Raw genomic sequence first — 24313 nt, forward strand, 5'->3', positions numbered from 1 at the left:
CCAGGTGACCCAGCAACATGTAACTGCAAATCCTCCAAGGCAAATTTGGGCATCGTTTCTCCTGTGGTGGAGGTCTTTTTCCTAGAGCCCTTCCCAGTCCTGCCAGATGCTGAACACCTTTACCTTTCACTGGCATCAGAAAGAGCTGAGATAAAGTCACTCCTTCAGAATACCCTGACTAACTGAACCTGATCTAACTTTGACAGCAGATGGGCTGGACTAGGTAACCTCCAGAAGCCCCTTTCAACCTCAAATTATTCTGTGGTCTTGCAAGTTTCTATCTATATAAGTCATTCCACAAAGCAAGGCACAAAAGCCAAATAAAATTAATTAGGACAAATATTTCTTCATATTTTTAACATGCTCAGGGGCCAATCATCTTAACCTCTGTTGAGGCAGAGGTGACTCTACAGTGAGATAGCAGCAAAGGAAGAAGAGGCCAGAAGTGCACCACACTGCAAACTGGCTCAGATTTCAGATTTTGATTTAACCCTTCCCTCCCACAAGGATTTCCATCCATCCCTCGAGGAAGCCGAAGCGCTGATTTGACTCTAGGATTCATTATGGTTCCAGGGAGCCTAGCAAGTGAAACATGATTCCTTGGCTTTGAAAGCCTTTGAGACAGTACAGAGACATGTTGCATGAGCTGTGGATGCACATACTAGTTCTAGTACCTTGAGGGTAGAAAGGTTTGTTCGGTGGGTAGCTGGCATTTCCCTGCTGCATGTAGTTCTGAGGCATATTGTAAGGCCACGCTCCTCGGAGGAGAGGAAAATGGGTAGGGGTCCCATGGTCCCAAGGGACAGAAGGAGGGTTCATTTTACCAAACTGTCCTTGGAAACCCTGATCTATTTTTCAATTGAAAGGGAAAAGCACATTGCAAGTTGAAATAATTAAACAGTAAGTCACAAATACAATTTACATCTTAAATAACAGTTTGCAGGGGACTTAATGTGATTAGTCTGATGTGCTACTTTTCTTTTAAATATACATCAATAAAAATTACCACCTAAATTACTTCATTATTCGCTATAATAGAATTTATTGGGGAGGAAGACAGAGGATGAATCAGTATTAAAATCAAGACCTACGATTTCATTATTCCTATGCCATTCTTATGATGAAAATACAAGGTCTGAACAATGTCACTACTGTCTGATCCCACACAAAAATAAATATCCACTGACATGAAAGCTGTTATCCTACTGCAAGAAATAATTCTCAGATGTACACTGGAATTTTACTAATACCTATATGCTTAAGAAACTTGCTATCTAAATCATCAGATCAACTTAAAATTGATTTTTAAAAATATTAAAATTGATTAAAATTGATTTTTAAAAATATAATTTGTGTACTTATTTCCAAAGTTTGTAAGCTATTCCATTTAAAATTCCAGTATCACTGCAACATTAAGGATGAGAAATCAAGCATCCAAAGAGGCAGGGCACACAACATGAGGTATAGCTCTGGAGTATGCATGAAAAAAAGTTGTCTGTCTGAAACTTCTAATGATCCTACTTGTGACCAGTTGTCTACTGAAAAGAAAATTTAAGTAGCTCCTTCCAAGTCAAGGTTATGTGAGCCAAGACCAAGTTTCCAAAAACTTAGTGTTCCTAAATTGTCCCAAGACAAGTAAGAAACCAAACCAAAGAGAGAGGAGACAGCTCATCTGTACTGTGCATCCACCCAGTGACCTCACCTTAGTGGCAGCTAAGCCAAAAAAGAAATAAAACTAATTAAATACAAAGAGGAGAAATACCGTGACTGGGAAGTAGTTAAAGGAGTGTGATGAGGTTGGAAATAGGTGGAAGATGAGGGATGGGAAAAAAAATACTGTGACTGACAGCACAAGAAAACTGAAGAATAGAGAAGAAACTAGAATTTGTGGAGCTTGTCTGAAAGAAGGCCTGAGAAAAAGTCAAAGCTGGGGTGGATGTGCAGAAGGGGACAGACAAGCCTGGACAGAGAACTAAGATCAGAAATGGAGAGGGAGGGACACAGCACACTGGAGACACAGAAAACACGTGGGTAGCAGTTTCTGTATCCTCTAAAATATATTCCCCACAAAGCTTTGAATAGAAAACCATGTATCTCCAGCACCTTAACATGTATTTGAAACTCACTGGTGAATTACTCCTCACCCAACAGTGTTAACTCAGCTGAAAATCTCCTGTTGCTGTTAATCACCTTACTAGTGAGAGAAGGGCTGGGGAGGAGACTCAGAATTTCCTCCTTGAGAAGAACTGCACCACTATGTTGTATGATGGATGTGGTTTTTTTTAAACATAGGAAGAGCTACACACTCAGAATAAAATCAGGAGACCATTATCATAATCTGCAAGATGACAGTTAAAATTTAGGGGCTGCCACAGTTCATGTTGCAGAGAAAACTGAATGGGCTGTAATTATTATATACTGTTTTTTCTCAGCCTCAAACACACTTGGCTTAGCTATGAGGCAAGAAGCTGTTGCCCACTTGTTGCAGGAATATGTATTTTCAGGAATCGACATAGAGATTATGGAAGTTGAGTGTGGCAGGATAAACTCTAGGAACAAAGGATGGATAAGATGATGTGATATTGTCCTAAATGCAAGGAGGCAATATTCAACTTGCACAGCTATAATCCTACCAGTCTCTAAGTTCCTGGTTGCAGTCTCGGCATTTATCTAATAAACTATGTAACAACATACTGATCCTACAGGCCTTTTCCAACCTTAATGTTTCTATGATTCTATGACACAACAAAACCATTATTTATCAGCATATTCACAGCAATGTGCTTTAGACTCAAACAACGATTAGGACATTTCTCAGTTGAATGCAGGATTTCTCACTGTTGCACAGCCATAAGGGCAGACAGGACCAATGCTTCAAAGTCACAGTTACAGAACCTGGCTAATTTTTTTTTTCCCATGAAGAAAATGTTAAGACACTGAAGGTAAAGGTTTAGTTTCTTAAGCATCATATTTAAAAAAAGTTGCAAGAGTTAGCTGTTCCTGTAACACTTAGCACTGGTACACAAAGTGCGAGAGGTTTGATACAACAGAGAAGAGTTACCTGAATTCCCCACAGTGCCATTGTTCACCAGTGAGTTTGGAGTCACAGGATTGTGCCAGTGTCCCTCATGAGAAGTGCTGGGGATTCCCATGGGCCTGGCAGCAGGCTGTGCAAAGATGATACTGGGATCATTCAAGCTTACACTGCTCTGGTTATTTGTGGTGCTGCTGCTGCCAGATCTCATAGAAAATGGAACATTTGTAGAATGAGGAGGGTTACCCGGTGCAGAGTGAATAACAGGCCCATGAATGGGCCAAGAAGTGTTGGGAAGCTGAATTTGGTGATGGTGCATCTGAAGCAGTCCCAGGTTATGCAAGGTGGAATACTGACCTGGGGGAGATTGGGGAAAGTTAAACAAAGGCAGCTGGACCTGATGGGGTGGCTGTGCACCCTGCTGTGGCTGTGGAACATGCTTAGACTGGGATATTGATTGTGGTTGAGTCTGGTTAATGGAGGCTGGCTGAGAGGAGTTCTGGGTAAACTGCTGAGGTTGTGGAGAGTAAGATGATTGATGCGAATCAGACTGGAGGGGAAAAAAAATGTATTTCTGATTAGTTCACTACTTATTTAACGGTGGGTTTCTTTAATAAGCACCCACTGTATTAGACTATTCATAAAAAAGGCAAAGCCCTCCCCAGCAACACCCCAAACACTGCACCCAAGTTCCTGCTGGTTTCAGTAAGTGTGCAGTTCCACTGACAGTGACTTTTACCAGCAGATAATTTGATTTGTTAATGTGGCACATCCCACCATGAGAAACATCATTCTGAGCAAACATTAGCCCCAAGCTTGTCATTAGACTACTCACACATCTGTTTCTGATTTTTAATTAGTGTTTTCCCCACCCTACTTATTTACTACAACCCAGAATCTCATTAACTAATTACCTTATTTCTAAACAGAGTGGTTCTTATTACTATACACAGTTTTTTAAGTAATTCCAAAGCTCCTACTATTTTTTCCAATTTTTAAAATCTGTTAAAGAAGAAATGCAAATTCCAAAAACCCAGTTTCAACCTTTATAACCTGATGTTAGGCCATGGCTAAAGGCATAGAAATATCAATTATTACAGCCTTGGCAGAATGTTTGCAAAGCTTTTCCTTTATCAGTAAAAGAAACAGGCACGAGGCCATTTCATCTGCTTGGAATTGCAACTAGGAAAGGAAGCACTTCAAGAACTGGAGTGGCTGAGAAAAGAGTTCCCCAATTTATCTGCCAATATTTAATACCAATATCTGGATTAACTAAATCTGTTTCTAAGCACTGAGACAAGATGCTGATGGCATAAGATAAGTGCCTCCAAAGAGGCAGTCAAATGACAGACAGGTACCTAAACCAGAGAGGATTACCTGAATCTCAGATCTCATCCTCCCCCCAAGATTGAGTCTTCTCTCCATCGACTACAGCACACAGCCAAGCTCCAAGTGCCTCAGCTGCTGTCAAACACCTCAAGTTAAAGGTCTCTGCAGCTTGTCCCTATCCATGACTGCTCCCCTGTCCATTTGAATTGGCAGTCACTTCTCTCCAATGACCAGAGGTCTGCAGGACTTCCCCATGCCAGAGCATTCCTTCTAGCAGCATGCTCTGTGTCTGTGCCTGGGAAAAAGCCCAGAAGGTGGGATTGCTCCCTGCTGCTATTCCAACTGTCCCTGTGTGAGTGTCTCCTATACCTTTCTATCAAAACAGGAAGAGAAGGTAAAACTGGGATTTGAAAGATGAGCACTAGTTTAACAGTTTAAATGCTATAAAAATAAAGCACATGCACAGATTACAGCCTTCCTGAAAGCATTAACCCACCATAAGCATGCACTGGACATAGCAGCAGCAGGACTGGAAGAGTGTTAAGCTCCAGCCTCTTGATCTGCTTCCTATTCTCTACCTCTTGCTTCACTAATATTCTGCCTCCCCATTCTCCTCAAACAATTCCTGCACAGCACATATTCATCAAGAAATCCTGGCCAAATGACAACCATGCAACACACGGAGAGTCAATGACATTCAGGGGACACAAGAATGTGCACAAGCAGTAGATCCAGTGCACATGTGTCTGCCTGTATGTGCACCCACATATCCAGCTTCAATTTCCCAAGAAGAAATACAAGGCTCCCAAAAAAATTCTCCTGTGACATGTTCAGCCCTTCACTTAAATTAGGGCTGTATCAATCCCTCCTTAGCAGCATATTATTATAGTAAAAATAATGTCTTAAGGTGTCTGTTACTGGAGCCAACATTCCAATAAATGCTTGCTGATCAATTAGAGCATTCCAGATCAGCAGCCCTGATTACTGTTTGCTTACTTGCCTGCTTCATTAGCAGGCACATGTTTCTGAGACTAACAGTTTAAAACAAATGAATTTCTGCTGTATTCTGTACTCCAAAAATATTAAATGCCAGCAGTTGTATTTGCTCAAATACCCTCTGCTACCCATCTACACTTAGAAGTAGGTTAAACATATTTTATGTAGTTCTACAGAGACTTGAACAAATTCTAAGATGAAACTACAAAAAATTTCCCCTTTGTTCTGTTTGTGGTTCTAGTGTTCTCTGGCAGACTTTTGATTGAAGTCTGATGCATCTGAGTTCCCTGTCTGTCCATGACAGTCCTTTTAAGACAGTCCTCTTAAACTATGGAGTCATGGTTGTCACTACCCTCAGTCTCCAGCATGTCAACAATGAGTTATGCTTTACCTCCCTCAGTAGCTCCAGAACACTGCCAGAATAGCTAAACACAAGACTTAGAAAGGCTTCCTATCTTAAATCTGTCCTTTCAGAATCGCAAGGTATCTCACATGAATTTTGACTATGAGGTTTCCACATCGAAAAGCCATAAATGCTCTCCAAGAGACACTGTTACAAATCAAAGTTTCACGAAGTGGCAGAGTGCAATGTTGTCATTATAAAGGCCAGAATCTGAGGAAATACACACCAAGCTGTTCCCAGCATGGCTGGTTTGCTCCAGCTCACTCCAACCCCCAGCTCATTGAACTTACACATTCCGAGGACTGTCTCGTGCGCAGGGGCCGCTCCACCTGCTGCTGGCTCACGGCCACCAGCTGGGAATTCACCATGCTCCGGACCAGCTGGGTGCCTGAGCAGGGAACAAAAGTGTCAATACAAACCACAGGTTACAGGTGACACAGAATGAACAGAACTGGGAGGCAGCAATAACTCATGTGACAGAGTAAATAAATCACTTGAACCTCTCCTTTAAGCAAAAATCTGTCCCTCTACTGGCAACAGACAGCACTAACAGGTACAGCAGCTAAACACAAAATCTATTTCTGAGTAAAACGAATTCTAGCATGAACAAGGCTCACTTTGCTATCAGGTGGGTTTCCACACTACTACTGTAAGCAGTGGCATTTTAAATAGCAACGGCAGAAACTTTCGGGCAAAGAAAGTAAAGGAAAAAAAAGAGTAAAGGATAACAGAACACAGAAAAGAAGCAAGGTTCCCTCTGAAGTTCTTTTACGAATGCTTTCTCTACTTTCTCAAGTAGCACAGGCACCTAAGGGCCTAAGCTGAATGGGTTTGCAATTAGCCAATCTCTAAGTACTATCAGGAATTGGAAAGCTGGATCTAGCCTCCTAATTCACCTGTACACTTTTTTGGTGATTTTTGGTGAAAATACATTTACTTACCTCTCACAGATGGTGGAGGGTTAGCTAACATTTGAGAAAGATTTGGAAGAGGAAATGCATTCAATTATTATTATTATTATTATTACTACTTCTAAATGCATCCAGTGTGAGTGGCAGACAGGTAATGCCAAACCCTGAAGTCCACTATACTTACTGCTGAGTACAGTTTTACCACCCATGCAAAGTAATGTCTCCTGTACTTCAGGAGACATTACTCCCCTTGAAGAAAAGCAACTCTTAGACTAAAACCAATGACTGAAAATTTTAGTTGCAAGATTTTTTTAAGTTAATTACCAGGTCTGTACAAAAACGTAGAGAAAACGGATCTCGGAACTTTCAAATTAGACTAACAACACAAACTAACTTACCTGGCATGCTGTTATTTCTCTGACGGGTCTGTTTGAATTCAGGACAATCTCTCCTAACATGACCCACATCCCCACAGATGAAACACCTTTTCTCTCTTGTTTCTCTGTCATCTTCTTTCACTTCTTTTTCATCATCTTTCTCATTCTCCTTTTTCTTCAATCTGAAGAATAATTTGTATTAGCAATATCACCAAACCACACACACAGACCCAAATCCCTGTGGAGTTGTTACATTGGTATGTTCAAAGGAAATGGTTACACAACCAACAGCTGTACCAGAACACAAATATCTCAGGAATCCCAGAAAAACACTTTCGGATTCTGGGCTGGTTAACAACCTGTTTGTATAAACTTAATGAACTTAGAAGCTCCTCAGACTTGTCCCAAAGCTGTCTGACTGTATTAGTGTAGAACTATGCCTGCAGTTAAGCAGGCTTAGCCTGCCAGGTAGCTTGGGAGTAGTTCTATGCAGCAATGCCACTGAGTCAGAATATACCCAAAACAAGTGACCTTGTAGATACAACCTCCCCCTGACTGGGGAGGACATATTTCTCTACAAGAGTGTCTGAGTCTAGACAGGATGTGAAAGAAAGGACCAAGGCTCTTTCAAACACTTTGTACTAATACAACAGGAGAAGAACTAGGGATCAGGAATCAAGACAAGAAGTAAAGGTCTTTTTCCACAAGGTAACTCTAGGATTGTTACATATTATTTTGTGAGCTGTATATACAATTTGACAGAGATTCTGTGTAACTGTGCTATAATAGCAGTTTGTGTGAAGAATAGATCACAACTTCTTTTCCTGAGGCAGACGTAGGGAAAAAAGTGATGCAATTCAATGTGCTAGTGCTTGTTCAGAGAGCAGCTGAAAGAAATAGTCCACCTGTGACCTCAAGAGTTCCAGTCCACGTTCATGTATCTTGAACTCCGATGACTGAACACAAGGCTGGAAAATAAGGACTTTGTAGTGGGAAGAAACCAAGAATCCTTCAAAGAATTATGGAGCACACAACTGACAATAAGGAGCACATGAAAAAAGCCCAGACTGTAATCTGCATTCTAAGGGCTTCAATAGGTTTTAGGAGGAGTCAGACAACCTTTGCATTAAAAATGCAAAGCTGTAAAAAATGAGAGGAGGGCACATTCTCTGTCAATTCCTGCTAAACTCTCTCTGGAGATACCAACCTGCAGGTACTGGAGACTCTTTTGGCAGGAGTTCTGGATCCAAAATTAATGAATGAAATCAATGTACAAGTGCGAGATCACCAAGTGACTGGCACCAATAGGATGTTACAGAAACGCACTCTGTACATTTTAACTATTCCTAGAGTTGAATAAATGAACTTTTACCTGTCTTGCACATGTATGTTATCAGATCTACAGAACAATTCAAATTCAACACTGTCTTCTGAACATGATCACTACAGGAAATCCATTTTAATACATGACAAACTGTGCAGCCAGGTAATATGGCCTCCATCTGAATGTTTACACTATGAAAAGATAATTTATTGATTGAAATTTTAAGTTAAGCTTGACTACATATTAACATATTATACACTTGATTTTACTCTGTGTGTGCTTGCATAAGCACTCTAAGACTTAAAGAAATTATGAGAAACTGTCTTAAGAAAGGATGGGAAATTGAAGATCAGATATGAAGCTTTGATTTTCTCTTCAATTCAGCGATTTTTTTTCACTTCCATTAAATCTTCAAATATCCAAATCTTTTCTGACTGAATCTCAAAGATTTTATGATAGCTTTCTATATTACTCACCTCCTCCTCTTTGGACAGTCTTTCATGTAGTGACCAATTTTTCCACAGACACGACAACATCTGTCATTGGGTGCCAATTCCCCATCTGTCAGCACTTTTGAGTCAAAAAAGTATTCCTATAAAAACACATCAGACAGATAAAATATATAAACCATTCACTTACAAGACTGGGAAATGGAAGCATAATGGACAGCTTTCATCTCCTATTGTTCCTTAAATGTTACTACTTCTTGGATTATACCTGGTTCCTTTTCTTCCCCTAGATAATGGCAGCTCTTGCAGACACATGGAGCAGCCTGGGCTAAAAAGGGGTGTTTGGTCTCAGGGCCAGAGGCTGAATTTGCGGAACAGCTCGTTCAGGCTCCAGCTTGCTGCTTACCTTCCACTCCCCAAAGGCTCCTCAGAGGGCAAGTTTGATCTATTTTGGTGTCTGAGTCACTGCTTGAATTCTTTTCAAAGGAGCCAATGTCCCTTCCCAAATGACATGATTATATCCCCCTGGACAGAACAAAGCTCAGGTGGGGAACAGATGGAGCATCTGCAGACTGACCTGTAATCCTCCCCTCCCCTGGAATTTGCTCAGGACAGCTGCAGTTCTGATGTGTGTCAGCACAAAGGCCACAGTTTACAGCCTCTGAGCAATATAAATATTGTGAAAGTACTGTCTTGCTTGAAAGACTGAAACAGAGGTACAAACTCAGAAAAAAAACACAGACAAAGCAAGCAAATGGAAAAGAGAAGATAGGGAAGGATGATGGGAAATAAAAGCTTTCAAAAGATTTTTAGAATTCATTACAATCATAAGCCTGGTTAAGAGTCACTGGGAGAAAATCCCCTGAACTGTTTTAGAAAACACCTTTCTAAGTTGATGTTAAAAGCACTAATTCCAGCTGATTTATTTGCTCATACTAAAAAAAAAAAAAAAAAATACAGTTGCCTATTACACCTCAGTGACTGGACCCTGGAGCACAGAGGAGCACTTTCTCCAATATAACGTTTCATGAACACATTCCTGACCTCGGTGTAAATTTTGAAGATCAACTGTTAATAAAATGGTCAATTATCATCCTTCTCCTTCCTTAAGCAGCAACTCTTACTATCCCCCAATTGGAAAAATAAACAGTGTAACATCTCTTGAATATGTTTGCTTTAGCTACACGAACAGCTAGTAAAGTTCCTAAAGCTGTTTCTGGGTTTTATAGCCAAATTTGTAGTTTTCTGCAATACTTAACATCACACAAGAAGTTTTATTAAAAATAAAAACCAAATTAAGTCTACTGTCCCCAAAAATACCTATCACCCATCCAACTACTCCTGTGAATTTTATATTGCAGGAGCCCAATACTAAGCTGTACATTTTATGCAGTATAATTCCATATATTGTGCATACCAAATTGATAAATACACACAAGAGATTTGCCTTGGGTGCATCAATTTAGTGGACAAAGGGAAGTGAAAAAAACTAAAGTTTTTAAAAGCTCTGAAAACTTACAGCTTCTCTTCCAACAGCTGGGTAGAATGGGGTGCCAAATAATTTTCTGCCATTGATAAATGCCTTCATTATGAAATTGGTCACTATTGAAGAAAGACAAAGTTATTAGAAAACAACAGAAAAGGCACAACTCAGTGAAGATTAATCATTAGCAGACATTAATGGCTTACTTTTTCTAGAGACTCCAGCACCGAGATTATGATTCAAGTCAAAAGGATCTGTGCAAAGAAGGGAGAAAACCAAATCCGTGTTGGAAAATACATGCTGCAACAGATTTGTTTTTATTTGAATGCAGAGAATTCCATTCTGAATGCATTCACAGAGTAGACTATAGCAAAGCAATGCTGAGTGTTTTGAAACATAATACAGTAAGAAGAGTGATTTACTGACATTTAGTAAAAGTTATGAGTCTAATCTTATTTTGGGAGCTGTAGGACTTTTTTTAAAACACTGCTGGTAGTTTCCTCACACAAAGATCCTGTGCAAAGAGAACAGAGTCTCCAGCACCAGAGTACATTACTCCCTCATTTATGGCAAGGCAACCCAGCAGAGCAGCACCTTCGATGGCAATGCATTTGGACGTCCACTGCTTCTCAAACGTCGTCAGCAGCTTCTTCTGCCGGATGCTGATCACGTACTCCTTGAAGTCAAATTCCTCAGTGTAGAATCTCAGCAAGCCCAGCCAGAGCTCTCCAAGGGATTCAGTGTTCTTCCCAAGGGAAGGCAGACGCTTCTTCTGCAATTGGAGACACCTTATGCAGCTACAGTTACTGAAGTACTTCTTCTCCTGCAATGTCTCTCTAATTACGAGTCCGTCTACCATGAATGGTCTGGTTTCATTTAGTTAAAGTAAGGTTAAATCACTACAGTTAAGACTAATTCTGGACTGTTTTTGAGAATAAAAAGTATTTTTCCTGCTTTATGTTATTTAGAAATGACTTAAACCAAGATAAAGCAGACACCCATTTCAGTAAAACGGGACTCATTTGGGAAGTTCTAATTATGGATATGGAAGTTTAATAGTCATATATTACACTGCTAGAAATTTATTACTTTCCCATAAAAACAAGGTTTAAGTTTTAGTGACTCTTCTGGAATTAGAATATTACCAATTCTTCCATGTCATCAAAGAAAAAAGCATTCCATCCATCCACCATTCTCTGTGGAATCTGTTTGCCATCAAATATCTGCCAAAATAGAGAGGGCACAGTCACTACTCTTAAGTCCAAGTCACCATAAAACACTCAGAGTTTTGCTGTTAAAAATAATACAAAAATAAAAATATTTTAACCATTTCTTCTTATACAGACAGAATTTCCCATTGGTAAAAAGTTTGAAAGTCTTTCTGCATTATTGCTGTACCTCTCTCAAATTATTTGGATACTTAATTTTTACTTGTTCGTTGCAACTAAGAAAACATGACTGAATTACCTTGTCAAGATTCCAACATCCCTCTTGCCCACAGAGTCTCTAAGGAGACTTTATATGATTTCTATTACATTTTGACTTTAGCACAGCCAAGGGGAAATTCCACTGTTATTTAAATGCACTCTCAGGGTAGCAATAAAATAACAACTCCCAACCACTACTAAAGAATCAGCAAGAAACTCTATGAGTCTCAGCTGCAACGCTTAAGCCAATTTTCCTCTTGCACAGAAAGTAAAAAAGTCAGAAAGGGATAATTTTCAGACGTGCTTGGGAGTTCCAGAATGTCTCCAGGAAGAGGCAGAGAGCTGTCTAATTTTAATTTTCCCCACCCATACAATGGAGGTACAGAACATTATTTTCTTTATAAAGTTTCCTGGCACACATGAAATATTACCTCTAAAGTTGTACCAAAGGTCAATTATATTTTTTTTTACCCCTTACCAAATAATAAAACAAACTTTTTCTCTTACAGATAAAGTGTTGAGCAATAAATAATGCTTCTGACAATAATTGGTTGAAGAGATGGACTCACATTTCAAGAGCATCTGGTGCAGTCTCACAATTACAATTCCCTTCTCTCCTTACCACCTGCCAATTTTTTTCTATCCTGTTCAGCATATAAATATCATCATAAGACTAAAATCCCAGAGTAAATGTAACAGCAGAACTTAGGCCCAACAGATCTCCAAATTTGATCTAATTTTCTCAGTAAGTTTTACCAACTAAAACCAAGTGGGAGTTAAGAAGCTGCTAATTTGAAAGGGCCCCATATTTCCTTCAACCCCCCTGATCCTAAAAGCCCAGACTTCTCATATTTGGTTTGAAGAAAAGGTGCATCTATTTTCACAGCTTCATCCTCTGCAAACCTACCTCCTGAAGAACTGGAATAACTGGTGGGTTTCTCTGCTGTAGGAAGTACAAAACCATAAGGATGTAGGCATAGGAGGACAGACTCCCACGGGATGCATCACCAATATCGCAGCGCTGCGAAAACACATTGCAAACAAAACACTGAATTCACATTTTATTATTCCAGACTAACAACTATGTCAGAGAGCAAACAGAAACCCCACCAGTAACAGCAAATACATTCACCTCATAACTAAAAATTGGTTTATGAAGCCTGAAAAATAAATGCTCTCTAGAGTCAACTGCCATCTGGCAAATCCACAGCATAACTGACTAACATAACAACAGAAAAGCTTCTCTTAGCCAAAATAATTTTTTTTTTAATTATAATGTGCCAAATTGAAAAAAACAAATCAAAACCCCCAAAACAGAAATCCCAGGTTTTGACACTGTAAAATTTAATTTTGCTAAACTCATGTTACTCAAGCTGTTTCTATGATTCCTTACTTTGGTTCCCCTTTCCCTTTTTTTAAAAATATAATCAACTAATAGGTAAGTATTTCCATGTTGTGCTGGCAACTTAGGCAATAGGTGGCATTTTGCAAGCATATACACACATCCCTAATGAACCACAGTCCAGCCTGCACAACACTGTGGAACAAACAGTCCTGCCCATGGCAGGGGTTGAAACTAGAGGAGCTTTAAAGGTCCCTTCCAACCCAAACCACTCTATGACCCTCTGATCATGGAATTACCTTACTATGCTTGAGGATCTTATTACAGTATAACCTTTCCACAGCACCTGCATCTAAGATATCCTTTGTTTCATGCCTGTGTCATAACAAACAACACATTTTTAACCTCCTAGGTCTGGAAAAAACAGGGATTCACAAATTACTTTCACATTAACAGCAGCAGTGACAGCTGTTCCCGGTTTTTCTGCCAGTGCAAGCAGAGGAGGAAGCATTTTGCATATACATTCAGCAGTGTAAATCCCACAACTTGGAAATTCGATCTTTACAGTAAAATTTTTAGAATGTACACAACAGTATGCAAGGTTACTAAAAAAGGTAAGATTCATTATTATCAAGACAAGGTATTTTTAATCTGGACACAGAAGAGACATGGCAATATTGTGCACTACTGTGACCACACCAAGACAACAATCACTCCTTGTCTTGGTGACAGAACAATGAACATGTCCATTCTGGCACAAAGTTATTTTATTCATCTTGAGGTATTTTATTACATGAACTTCTGGTAGCATGATGCACTCTCCATAAGCCATTTTAGATTTGCCCCAGTTCACTAAGCTTTCTTTGGATGTATCTGGGGAGTGTATTTAATAGTGCAGCTTGAATAAAAAGCAACACCAAGTTTCAACTAGATCATCATAACAAAAGCTGCAGCAGCTTTGGTATTTGGTATTTCCAAACTCTTAAAGTCAGGTGTATGTCCTAGGCATATCTAGTAGAGATTCAGGCATTCATCCATCACCCCTTACCTATCTACTCTTGACTTTTACATCAAGTAAAACAAGGCAAGTACACCAGAAGAAAGAGGTAGTAATCCCTGGGCTTGTCCCAGATATGGACACAGCATTCTACTGTCTCCTTTTCAGTTGGTATTAGTAAAAGGCAAACTTAGTAGCAGAAAAACCTGTGTTACACAAATAAGTGCTTTCTTTTTCTATTACCTTCGCAAAAACTTTCATTGTGTAGCCCAGATATTGCACTCTAGGGTCAATAGCTGCATATGTAGCCAGCATCCTTGTGTTATGCTGTGCCTGGAAGAAAGAAAAGTAAAATCAAACAGGTGGGAATGTGAGCCATTACAGAAGAAATTGTGCAATTTTACTGTGCTGGGTGAAAGCTGGAAGGAGCTGTACTATTCCTGCTGGCAGACAGGCCATAGGGGATGTGGCACTAACAGCTTTCAGAAGCATCCACAGAAGAAGGCTTTCTGTGCCATGACCTGCTCTGCCATCAGGTCATACTTGGTTGGGCTGAGGGTGTGGGCCACTGAATTTAAATAATGCAGGAAAAAAACCCCAAACACACAAAATCATTTTCATTCTGATTTCAAAATTATTCCCTCGAATGACTGTTTGAGGGAGGCAGAAAGAATGAAAAAGTTTTCTTTGAACACAAAAGCCAAGCAGATGCTCACCAGTGTATTGTACAAACTGATATCTCCTTCTAAGCCACTCCGTCTGTGTTCAAACTTTACTATAGGCACTTTGGCTGTTGTTATAGGCAAGATGTTCCTCAGACCTGGGGAAGCAACACTTTAGTACATAAAACATTTCCATTAACTACATTTATAGTAAATCTAACTACAAAACAAGTAATATTTTAAAGCACCTACCTGGATGCTTCTTAAGAACTTTTGCCAAACCTTCTATTATTTCTTTACAGTTTAATTTCTAGGAAAAAGAAATATCACAGCTTCAGATATTAAAACATGGATCCTATTCCAGCAAGCACATTTATTATCACATATATTTCGAAGAGGAGAAGTCTATGTACTGGCAATAAGCAAGCACATGGATTTAAGTAAAGTGGTGACTCTATGCTCTATGTGCAGATCTTCAGTACACCAGCTGTGTGTCTATAGGACATTTAAGTAAAATAGGCTATATCTTGCTTCAGTTGTGCAGAGTGCCACAAGCTAATGTGCTACTAGCAAATCCTACCTTTTCTGTGGACAGAAATCTAAACTGAATTAAAAATCTTAAAGAATTCTTGAATTTAAAATAGCAGAGTTCATCAATTTCAAAACTCTTACCTCTGCGTTTTCATGGCCTTCCAGTGTCATGCAGATATCGAGATCACTGTCCCGAAATCCAAATCCATTCTTTGAGGAGCCAAATAAGCAAAGCCTGGCTTTGTCTAATCAAAAGTATACACAAAGAAAGGTATATTCTATTACAGCTTAATGGTTAAGTGCTTACTATGCAATATTTCTTAACTGCAATGTGCAGGTGCCCCTAAAAATGAGCATTAAGAGAGAGTTTCCAATGTCACTTCAAAGACCTCAGCTTTGACAAAGGAGGAAGCATAATACTTCCAAAATTATTTACAGAAAGTAAGGCAGGATAAAGCCCATGTAATTTTTTATGACTGAGGTATATTACAGAGTTACTATAATCCTTAAATGATAACTCTAAATGTGGTGCAATGTATGTGACAGCACTTTGCTGTTTTAAACAACTCAAAATAATGTGCAAACCCAGTCACCAGTACAGCTTCATTCCATAGATAAGACAGAGCTACTCTTAAGGCAGCCCAAGCAAAATTTCCAGTTCCACTCATACTCTTTCTAGGTTGTATATTTTTCCTGTGCCAAGGTAAATTTGGTCAACCAGTAAGTTTTTGTAATCATAACATACTCTTAAAGAAGATACAAGCAGTAAGATTACTATACTTTATGGAACATTCTTTCCCAATTTCTTTGTTTACAACACAGTATTACAGTGTCTTTTCAGTCTTGTAAAGGAAAGGAAAATTACGTAGTCAAGAGGAATACCTTCCTAACAGCAAAGAATACATTTTTATGTTCAACTGAAATCAATGCTAGGAAAATATATCTAACACCTATTCAAAGCTTTTTTTCCTAACCTTTAATAGAATTGGAAACCTTAAGTCTTTCAAGGTTTTGTACGAGGTCTCAATCCTCAGCTGCTGCCAGTAAGTGGAGGCACAGCCAGTGGATGGAAGTGGAATTCACAATTCCTTGATGACAGGCCAAATACACAGAATAGATAGTCTTCCCCAGACTGGAATTCAGGACACATGGGTTTGGTACTTGGCTCTAGCACTGTTTTACACCACCTACAAAAAAATCACTTTGCATCTCTGTGCCTTGACCGCCATCACTGTAACAAGACACCTTTGCCTGTTTTATAAAAGGGATGTGAAGATAAACTCATTAAGAGTTCTAAGACACTTAAACACTGGTGACTAAGCAGCAACAGCCCTTGGCCCATGACCAAAGGTAGCACTAAACCCAACCAAACTTTCTTTTTGTCCTGACTGCAACAGTCCTGTGTCTGCATTACTACTCTGGTAGCTCTTCCTCCACTCTGGGGACATTTCCATGGAACAGCATGAAGGGATGTTCAGTGTCAAGTCTGCAAGACAGCTTTCCATACAGAGGGAAAAGAGATGCCACTGCTTAAAGCAAGGAAAATAAAATGATACAATCATATCTTCATGCTCTGGACACCATGACTGAAGAAAGCATTACCAAGAATCACTACCTACTGTTACATACCGTTGTACTCTTTTCGAATGAATCTTTCCAAACTTGCCAGTATTTGTTCTCTGTTCTGTTGCTCAGATAAAGGAGGGGATAATTCATCTAAATAAAAATAAGTTAAAACACAGTCAGATGTGAAACTCAGCTACCTCTAAAGTCTCTTTCAGCTAATTAAAAGATTGGGATTTTTTTCTGTTATGTTTACTTTGCTTAAATATGTATTTTTCTTTTTATATCATTAGAGTCTTCAGGGTTTTATTTCAAGATATCGGATTTCACTGCAGTTATTCAAATACAGAGTGGCCTGGTGGGCACCTGGTATCCAGCCAAGGTTAACCACCACAGCACCCAAAAGGGCCTTTTCCCAAAAGACACCACAGAATTTGAACGAGTGCAAAAACCAATAACTTTCACAGATCCTGTGAAAAATCCCACATAACATTAGTTTTTCAAATCTGTTACAAGGTATCACAGCCAGGAATTATATGAAAATTAAAATACTGATCAATTTGCAGACTAGGGTACCTGGAAGAGCTTCTCCCTACTGAATTATAAATAGTTGTAAATAAGTAATTTAGTCATACAGTTTTTATCTTTTCCAGGTTACAGATCACAGCATACAGTGGAGTACAAACACTTTCTGAACTTACCAAAACATCTTTTACACACTATATCAAGTATTTCCCGAAATCTGTCTGTCATTGGTGGTAGTGGTTTTAGATCAATTTTCTTGAAATCCTCTGGGCAGTCATTTTTGGAATGTCCATCCCGTTTGCAGATGCTGCATACTATAGTTGGTGGCTTTTGGGGAAAAAAAGCACACAAATGCATTTTTTTACTTCTAAGATAGTTGAGCAGACCTAACAATTCCAAGCAACCAAGAACATTTAACATATGAACAACAACAAAGCCTTTGGAAAGAACAGACGACCTCTCAGTAGGCTGCATTAAGATCTCACAGTGCCTAAAAGCACCTCGAAATTCTATAAGTAAGCAGGAGAGGAAAGGGGAAAATAACCCACAAAACAATCAAAAAATAAACCCCAGGATCTGCGTGTGTGCATAAGACGGGGGCAACAGACCATCTGGTCCAAATGGGGCACAGGTTGGTGTTTTGCAGTCCTGAATAACAGGTTCTCTACAAGGGCCATTCCCAACACAGACTGAAACAACCCTCCTGCCATCCACCCACCCACAGTCTGAGAGATTTAAAAGTCACAGCCCCCTGCCCCACGGCCAGCACTGCTCACCTTTCCTGAAGTAAAAATAAACTTATCAAACACATAATGCATTTCTTCTGTGGAGAGTCTGCCTTCATCTTTGAGATCCTGGGGTTCCCCCCCTGCTGTGCAGAGGGGCGAGGTAGCTGGTGTGCCAGTGCACTTCGCCTGCGGAGACGCCTCCGGGCCCGAGCTCTGCCTGCTCTCGGCGTCAGAGAAGTCATTGCTCGAGTTGGTGTCCTCAGGCTGATGTTCACTGCAGTTACAGTGGGGGCTGAGCTCACCTTCAGTTACACAAACTGAGATTTCTAAATCATCCCTCTCTTCTGGTGATTTTTGCTTTAATTCACAGCATTCGTTAGAAATAAGGGATAAAGCTTCTTCTTTGTCTTCATCGTAACTAGAGTCCAATGTTGGAAGGAGCAAAGAGTCCATGTCCTTGGAAGTACAACTTTTGGCTACAGCTTCTACCACTTGATTACATTCAACTTCATTCTCTGGTATGTTACATCCACTTCCTATATTTTGTTTATCTACAACATTTTCCTCTTGTGGAAGGCAACAGTTTGCTACAGGCTCTTCAGATCTTGTGGATTTCTTATTATTAATTTTCCCTTTTTCTTTTTTCTTGGTATCTGGCTTGGATTTAATCCCATCTTTACCTTGTGGACATGCAAAATATTTATATGCTGTCCTAAATCTCTCCAGGATGTACTCAAATACCATCTGGCTATTTAGACTTCGTGCAACATTCCTCTTAAGTGCAAAAGGATCTAGGAAGAAAAGAAAAAAGAAAATTTTCATTAGTAATCTTTAACTTTTACATTTCACAAAGTAGCTGAAATCCCTAAATTATTATATAGAGGTTAAAAAAAACAAAACTGCATATAAAAAACAAAACAGAACTGTTTTGGATATACTTAAGAGAATGTGAGGCCCACAAGTTTTTTTTAGAATCCTTCCATACAAAACACGCTCATGTGCAGCCATGAATGGCTGACTATCATAAACCATTCTAAATAATGTTATTTTAAAAGAAAACCAAGGGTGTATTGTACCATTACAGTATGAGCAATTTCTAAACTAGAAATTAAAATGAACATATGAAGACAAAATAAAAACAGGTCTGCTAGAATCTTTCTTTGTCCACTGAAGAAGGATTTGCATTTCCCTTAAGAAATTAATTTGTCTAAGAGTAACATTAAAGTTATAAGGATTACATGAACCAACCTCACCGGGTTTCATTCCTAGTCCTTCCTAGTGATTTCTAGATCAAACATGTTTTCCAAGCAAAAAGAGTACCTGCATAGTTGCCATAAGTTTGCCTGAGAAGATAGTACCAAACTGAGATTCTGTTACTTCATAACTTCAGCTACAAACTTAACATTAAAAAGTCAAAAATGAAAAATTAAAAACCATAAAGCAAACAAAAACAACACAAAGAGACCAACAACAGCAGGTCTGAGAACCAGAATGTAATCTGGGTTTTTTTTGAAATTATTTCCTGTTTCTTCCTCAATTTGTCCTGTCATTTCCATCCCACATGTTGAACAAACACTAATTTCACTAAACTCTAACTAAAAGTGATTGAGGAAAAGAATTAGGAGAGAAAACTAAAGTCACAGGAGCATCTCAAGACCCACTACTCAACATAGGCCTCAACAATTCCTTGCTTGTTTTTCTGTTTTAGTTTTCCTTCTCACTCTTCTTGTACCTTATTGACTCATCCTTCAATGCACCTTTAGTACCTCATTCTCTGTCTGTATGATTCTCTTTGTCCTCTCCACCGCCTCAAGTGTTACAGATAAGCCACTTCAGCAACATCTCTAGAAAGTGTTCAAAAGTCGTTATTTATGCTTTTAGAAAAGTATCACCTTACATGGTTTCTTAACCTTCCTCAAATATCCAATTTCTCTGTTCTTAAGGCCAATTCAGAATGCCATTGCTCTGTGACTTGCCCCGTTTTTTTTAACAGGGAAAACTTGTCTTTAAACAGACTAAGTAGCTGACAAAATATATATTAAAAAAAAAAAACTTATTGTCCAGACTTCTTGAAACAGACTGATAAGTGCTAGGTAAATACAGAAGATAATGCAGGATGAATACAGAAGCAGAAAGGATGATCCTACCTTCAATGGCTATTCGCCTTTTAGGCCAGTTTTTATTCTCTCTGGTTAAGAGCTCCTGTACCCGTATGCTGATGACATATTCCTCCAAAGCAAATTCCAGTGTGTAAAACTTCAAAAGTTCCAACCACAGTTGCCCCAGTGAAACTTGGTGAGGGGTTTTGAGTGATAAGAGAGACTGAAAAACATGGACAAGAATGCTCAGCTTCAATAAGAAATTAATATTCCCCTTTTTTTCCCTGGTTCCACCCAATATCAATGTCTAAAGATGAAAAAACAGGGATAAGAGGTAGCAAATGTTTTTCAATGAAATAAAGCCATGACTTACAATCCCTTGTTTCTCCTTTCCATTACTTTGGTTGTCCACTTCTGAGCTTGTTGCCTTCTTGCCACCACCTTTTTGTTGCTCAACTTTAGCTTTACTTTCTGCTCCAACTGAGTTTTTTGCTGCACCGTTTGTTGGGGGTTTGTACTCCCACCTTACAAACTCATCATCTTCTACACCCTTCAGCTGGTGGTCATCTGGCCTCTTGGAATCAAAGCCTTCAATCTAACAACAATTAAAGTGGCTCTGAAACAAGACTGTATGTAATACATACAACCAAACATTTTCACCAAAGGTAACACTGACAATTGTGGTATTTATACCCCTCAAGAGTAACTGGTGTCAGAGGAATAAATTCAGAAATCTAAAGAAGAAAATAATTGCCTTTTGTCTAAAATACAGAATGACACAATTGCAGAGGCTACAGCAATTGCCTTTTTAAAAAAGTCTTAAGAATCATCAAACATCATCTTTGTGAGGATTAATTACCAATGCATTTTATTTACAATTTTTTTGGCAATCGAATTCCGTACATTTTATGAGCTTGCAGAACACAGAGATGTTGTCAACAACTTAACAATAAGGTCACTATATCACCAAATCACTTACCCAATTGCCCAAATAGGATGGTAAAATACGTGGTTTTCTTTGTTGAAGAAAAAATATCACCATTAAGGCAAAGGAATATGAGGGAATGCCACCTTCAGCCTGACAGTCAATGTGGCAGAGCTGTAAGAGAACAAATAATTACATCTCTGATGTAAAACCAGCATTTTAATTTATGATCTGGTTTATACATTGCATTGTATGCAGTACTTGAAGAGAAGAAATGACCATTATAAGCACTGAGGATAATTAAATAACTTACTCTAGCCCAGTAGCGGAAAGCCAAAACCAAAGGAATAAGGACAGGCTCCAGTTTTCCAAGTGCAGCCAGCAGGTCAGTTGTAAGGCAAGCCACATCATTCCTAGCACTTACTTTACATGTCAAACCACTGGAATGACAAACATAAAACAGATAAAGGGTTATCACTCTGTGGATACAGATGATGCCTGGGGCACAGGGGAAGGTGGGGCATCACACCCACCATAACAAAAACATGAGGCAGTGTCTCCCTATGCAAGAACCCAAATTTTTGAAACAAAAGCTACAGAACATAGTAACATTTTCTTTACTACTAACTCATTTAGAACTTACAGAAGTTAATTATAGCTAAAAATATAAAACAGCATTAAGAATTTGCTCTAAGTTCTGCCATTACTTAACTGTGCTATCTTCCACGATTCAACCTTCAAGTATATTGTCTACATTCCAAACACTGAAACAAATAAATAAATACTCCAGACTTGCTGCATATTAAGAGTTGGTTAAGTCCACAAAACAGCTCTCTAAAAACTTTCTTTTTGCTTCTCAGAATAATTATTCCTATCCTCTTACAAACACAGGAAAAGATATGTCCACCCCTGTTGCCTTTACTTCCCCAGAGTTTCAACCAGTACCTCCAGCCAGGCAAGCAATCCTGTTTCATTTTGGAGGTTGCTGCTTCTTAGGAATTTACTGAAACTATCAGATGATGTGTCCTTTCTGGCAACGTGGATCTTATAAAATGTTTTTAAAGCCTTGGCTTAAACTGCTGGCAGCAATTTTAAATAACAACTGAAAACCATTCCACTTTTCCCCTAGTTAACTCCAAGTAGAACACTATTTTCAGACTCCTACAACTGAGTTTTATGGAGCACAAAAACAAAGGTAGCTTTCTTTCTAGATTACATTTTCAGGTATGAGCAATTCCCTTTTAACAGCAATGTCAGCTCAATGTTACAGCAACAGTTCTTGTCAGCAGTGCAGGCAACAGCTGCTGTGAGCAGCAGAGTAGAAACTGGTATCTCCTTAACACTCCTTTTCAGTGACACATACCTTTTAACATCTTTGCAAAAGACAACAGGAACTTTGGCATGAAAATCTGACTCCACATCTGAGTAGACAGCTAAGCAAGGAGAAAAAACAACATTTTGCTTCAAAGTTTTTAACAATTTTCCCAATTCTGTTTTGAAAACTATTATATTTATACCACATTTTTTCAGAAGTGCTGCACAGCTAACCAGTAAGCAATATTTTCTGGTTACTTTTGATGCTCACCACCAGTATCAAACAGCCAGGCTGAGTTCCTGACAGAACAATGAGGTTACAACTTCCAGAAGGCTTGTAAAAATTCTCACTCATGTTCACATGCAAGTGGAAAGCAGCTTTTGAGTTTACTGCTGAAAATTTCTTCGACAAAAAGTTAAACACTACAAAAAGTTTTTTATCTGGCATCTAACACTACTGCCTACTGCCATAACTTCTGACAATCTGAACTGGACTAACTGGGCTGCCATTCTCTTGCTGCAGCTTCTCATCTCAGTCACACAAGCACTGGTATTAATAAAAATCACAATCATAAAAACAGCTCAGACACTTTGCTTGAAAACTAATCCATCTTTTTAAGTTTACAGAAAAATTAAGCATAAAAACATCCAAGCAGCAGATGGAATGTTAAATAGAAATGAGATGCAACTAAAAACTCACCACTGTTCTTCAAGATCTCAAGCACCTGGATCAGAACATCTGGCTGACTCATCTACAAAATCAGAGCAGGTTCCATTATTTAGACTAACCTATTTTATTTTACACTTTATTTAAAACTACTTGGGTGGCACAATTAGTAACTCTACGTTCTTTCATAAAAGTCAAATCAGGTGTCAGTATTAATGAAAAAATTGATTGTATCTGTCTGCACCATGAAAACAGATGCTAATAAACATATCAGCCAGCTTTTTACCAGCCTACATCTTCTCTAGTCAACACTTCTGTTCCAGTTTGTATTAACAGGTTCTATAAAGTTAAAACAAAACACTTGCCATATATTCAACTATTTCAATGTCAACATATGCCACTAGAAATGCACAACTACACAGAATTTAATGTCAGTGCTTTCCCAAGGGTTTTTAAAGGTTATGATTTTTAAGCATGTTTTCTTTTCTCCCCAGAAATCAACTTAAGTGGTGTTTCAAAGATAAGCATAAATAGATCAAAGAAAGGCTAAAAAATCAGCACCACCTTTGAGTTTTTGTGAAAAACTGACATGGCACACTCCACATGCAACTGTTTGAAAAAGGGCTCAGTTCTGCTTCCTGACTGCAGGATCATTTCAACACGCCCTAAGTATGACCCCAAACAGGTACCTGGAATTTCACTGTAACATGTACAGTCAAAAAAAGGGCAAGTTCAGCAGCTGTGCCTCTAACAAGAACATGCTGCTAATATCATATACTAAACATGAACCAACAGCTTCAATATTTAAAGGTAAATTATGCTGGTCTGCAGGAATTTTAACCTGTACTTTAACCTGTAAATTGGGATGTGGTATTTAATTGCAAGTGACTAAACCGTAAAAGGAAAAAATGTCATTTCTAGCCCCAACTTTAAAAGGGGGGGAAATCAATGCCTACAAGATTTTACAGTCTGAATCATGAGCACGTGAAAGCACATTTATCCAGAGTCAACTATTTTCATATTGCTTCAATGCTTATTCAAAAATTTAGAAAAAGGCTAGCATAAGATTGTCCAGAAAAAACAACCCAAGAATTATCCATAGCACAGCTGACACCAAATCAAAGATTAGATGCTTTGTGATGCCCCCAAGAGAAGATAAAGGCTATGGAGTTGAAATAAATGTTGATGACCTTGATCTAAAAAACAGTCTTAGTTAATACAAGATAA

General features: G+C 38.8%; 1 protein-coding gene across 4 annotated transcripts in view; it reads right to left on the minus strand.

Annotated features, from left to right (window-relative positions):
- Window positions 1-24313, minus strand: part of TUT4 (terminal uridylyl transferase 4) — a 43662-nt gene that overhangs the window by 1004 nt on the left and 18345 nt on the right. For 3 of the 4 annotated variants that reach the window (XM_051799401.1, XM_051799411.1, XM_051799391.1), the window contains exons 7-29: window positions 23120-23171; window positions 22469-22538; window positions 21419-21545; window positions 21160-21279; window positions 20554-20775; window positions 20229-20403; window positions 18130-18872; window positions 17530-17680; window positions 16895-16981; window positions 15407-15510; window positions 14987-15044; window positions 14789-14892; window positions 14316-14405; window positions 12641-12754; window positions 11452-11529; window positions 10901-11078; window positions 10513-10560; window positions 10343-10425; window positions 8851-8966; window positions 7072-7232; window positions 6053-6150; window positions 3062-3584; window positions 675-848 (exon numbers count right to left, since the gene is read on the minus strand). In XM_051799401.1, the coding sequence (XP_051655361.1) occupies window positions 675-848; window positions 3062-3584; window positions 6053-6150; window positions 7072-7232; window positions 8851-8966; window positions 10343-10425; window positions 10513-10560; window positions 10901-11078; window positions 11452-11529; window positions 12641-12754; window positions 14316-14405; window positions 14789-14892; window positions 14987-15044; window positions 15407-15510; window positions 16895-16981; window positions 17530-17680; window positions 18130-18872; window positions 20229-20403; window positions 20554-20775; window positions 21160-21279; window positions 21419-21545; window positions 22469-22538; window positions 23120-23171 (3676 nt within the window). The remainder of the gene's footprint in view (window positions 1-674; window positions 849-3061; window positions 3585-6052; window positions 6151-7071; window positions 7233-8850; window positions 8967-10342; window positions 10426-10512; window positions 10561-10900; window positions 11079-11451; window positions 11530-12640; window positions 12755-14315; window positions 14406-14788; window positions 14893-14986; window positions 15045-15406; window positions 15511-16894; window positions 16982-17529; window positions 17681-18129; window positions 18873-20228; window positions 20404-20553; window positions 20776-21159; window positions 21280-21418; window positions 21546-22468; window positions 22539-23119; window positions 23172-24313) is intronic. The other variant, XM_051799414.1, reaches the window with a different exon arrangement.

The sequence above is a fragment of the Manacus candei genome, unplaced genomic scaffold (assembly GCF_025592945.1).
Source record: "Manacus candei isolate 608988 ecotype Guabito, Panama unplaced genomic scaffold, ASM2559294v1 h1tg000005l, whole genome shotgun sequence".
NCBI classification, from domain to species: Eukaryota; Metazoa; Chordata; class Aves; order Passeriformes; family Pipridae; genus Manacus; species Manacus candei.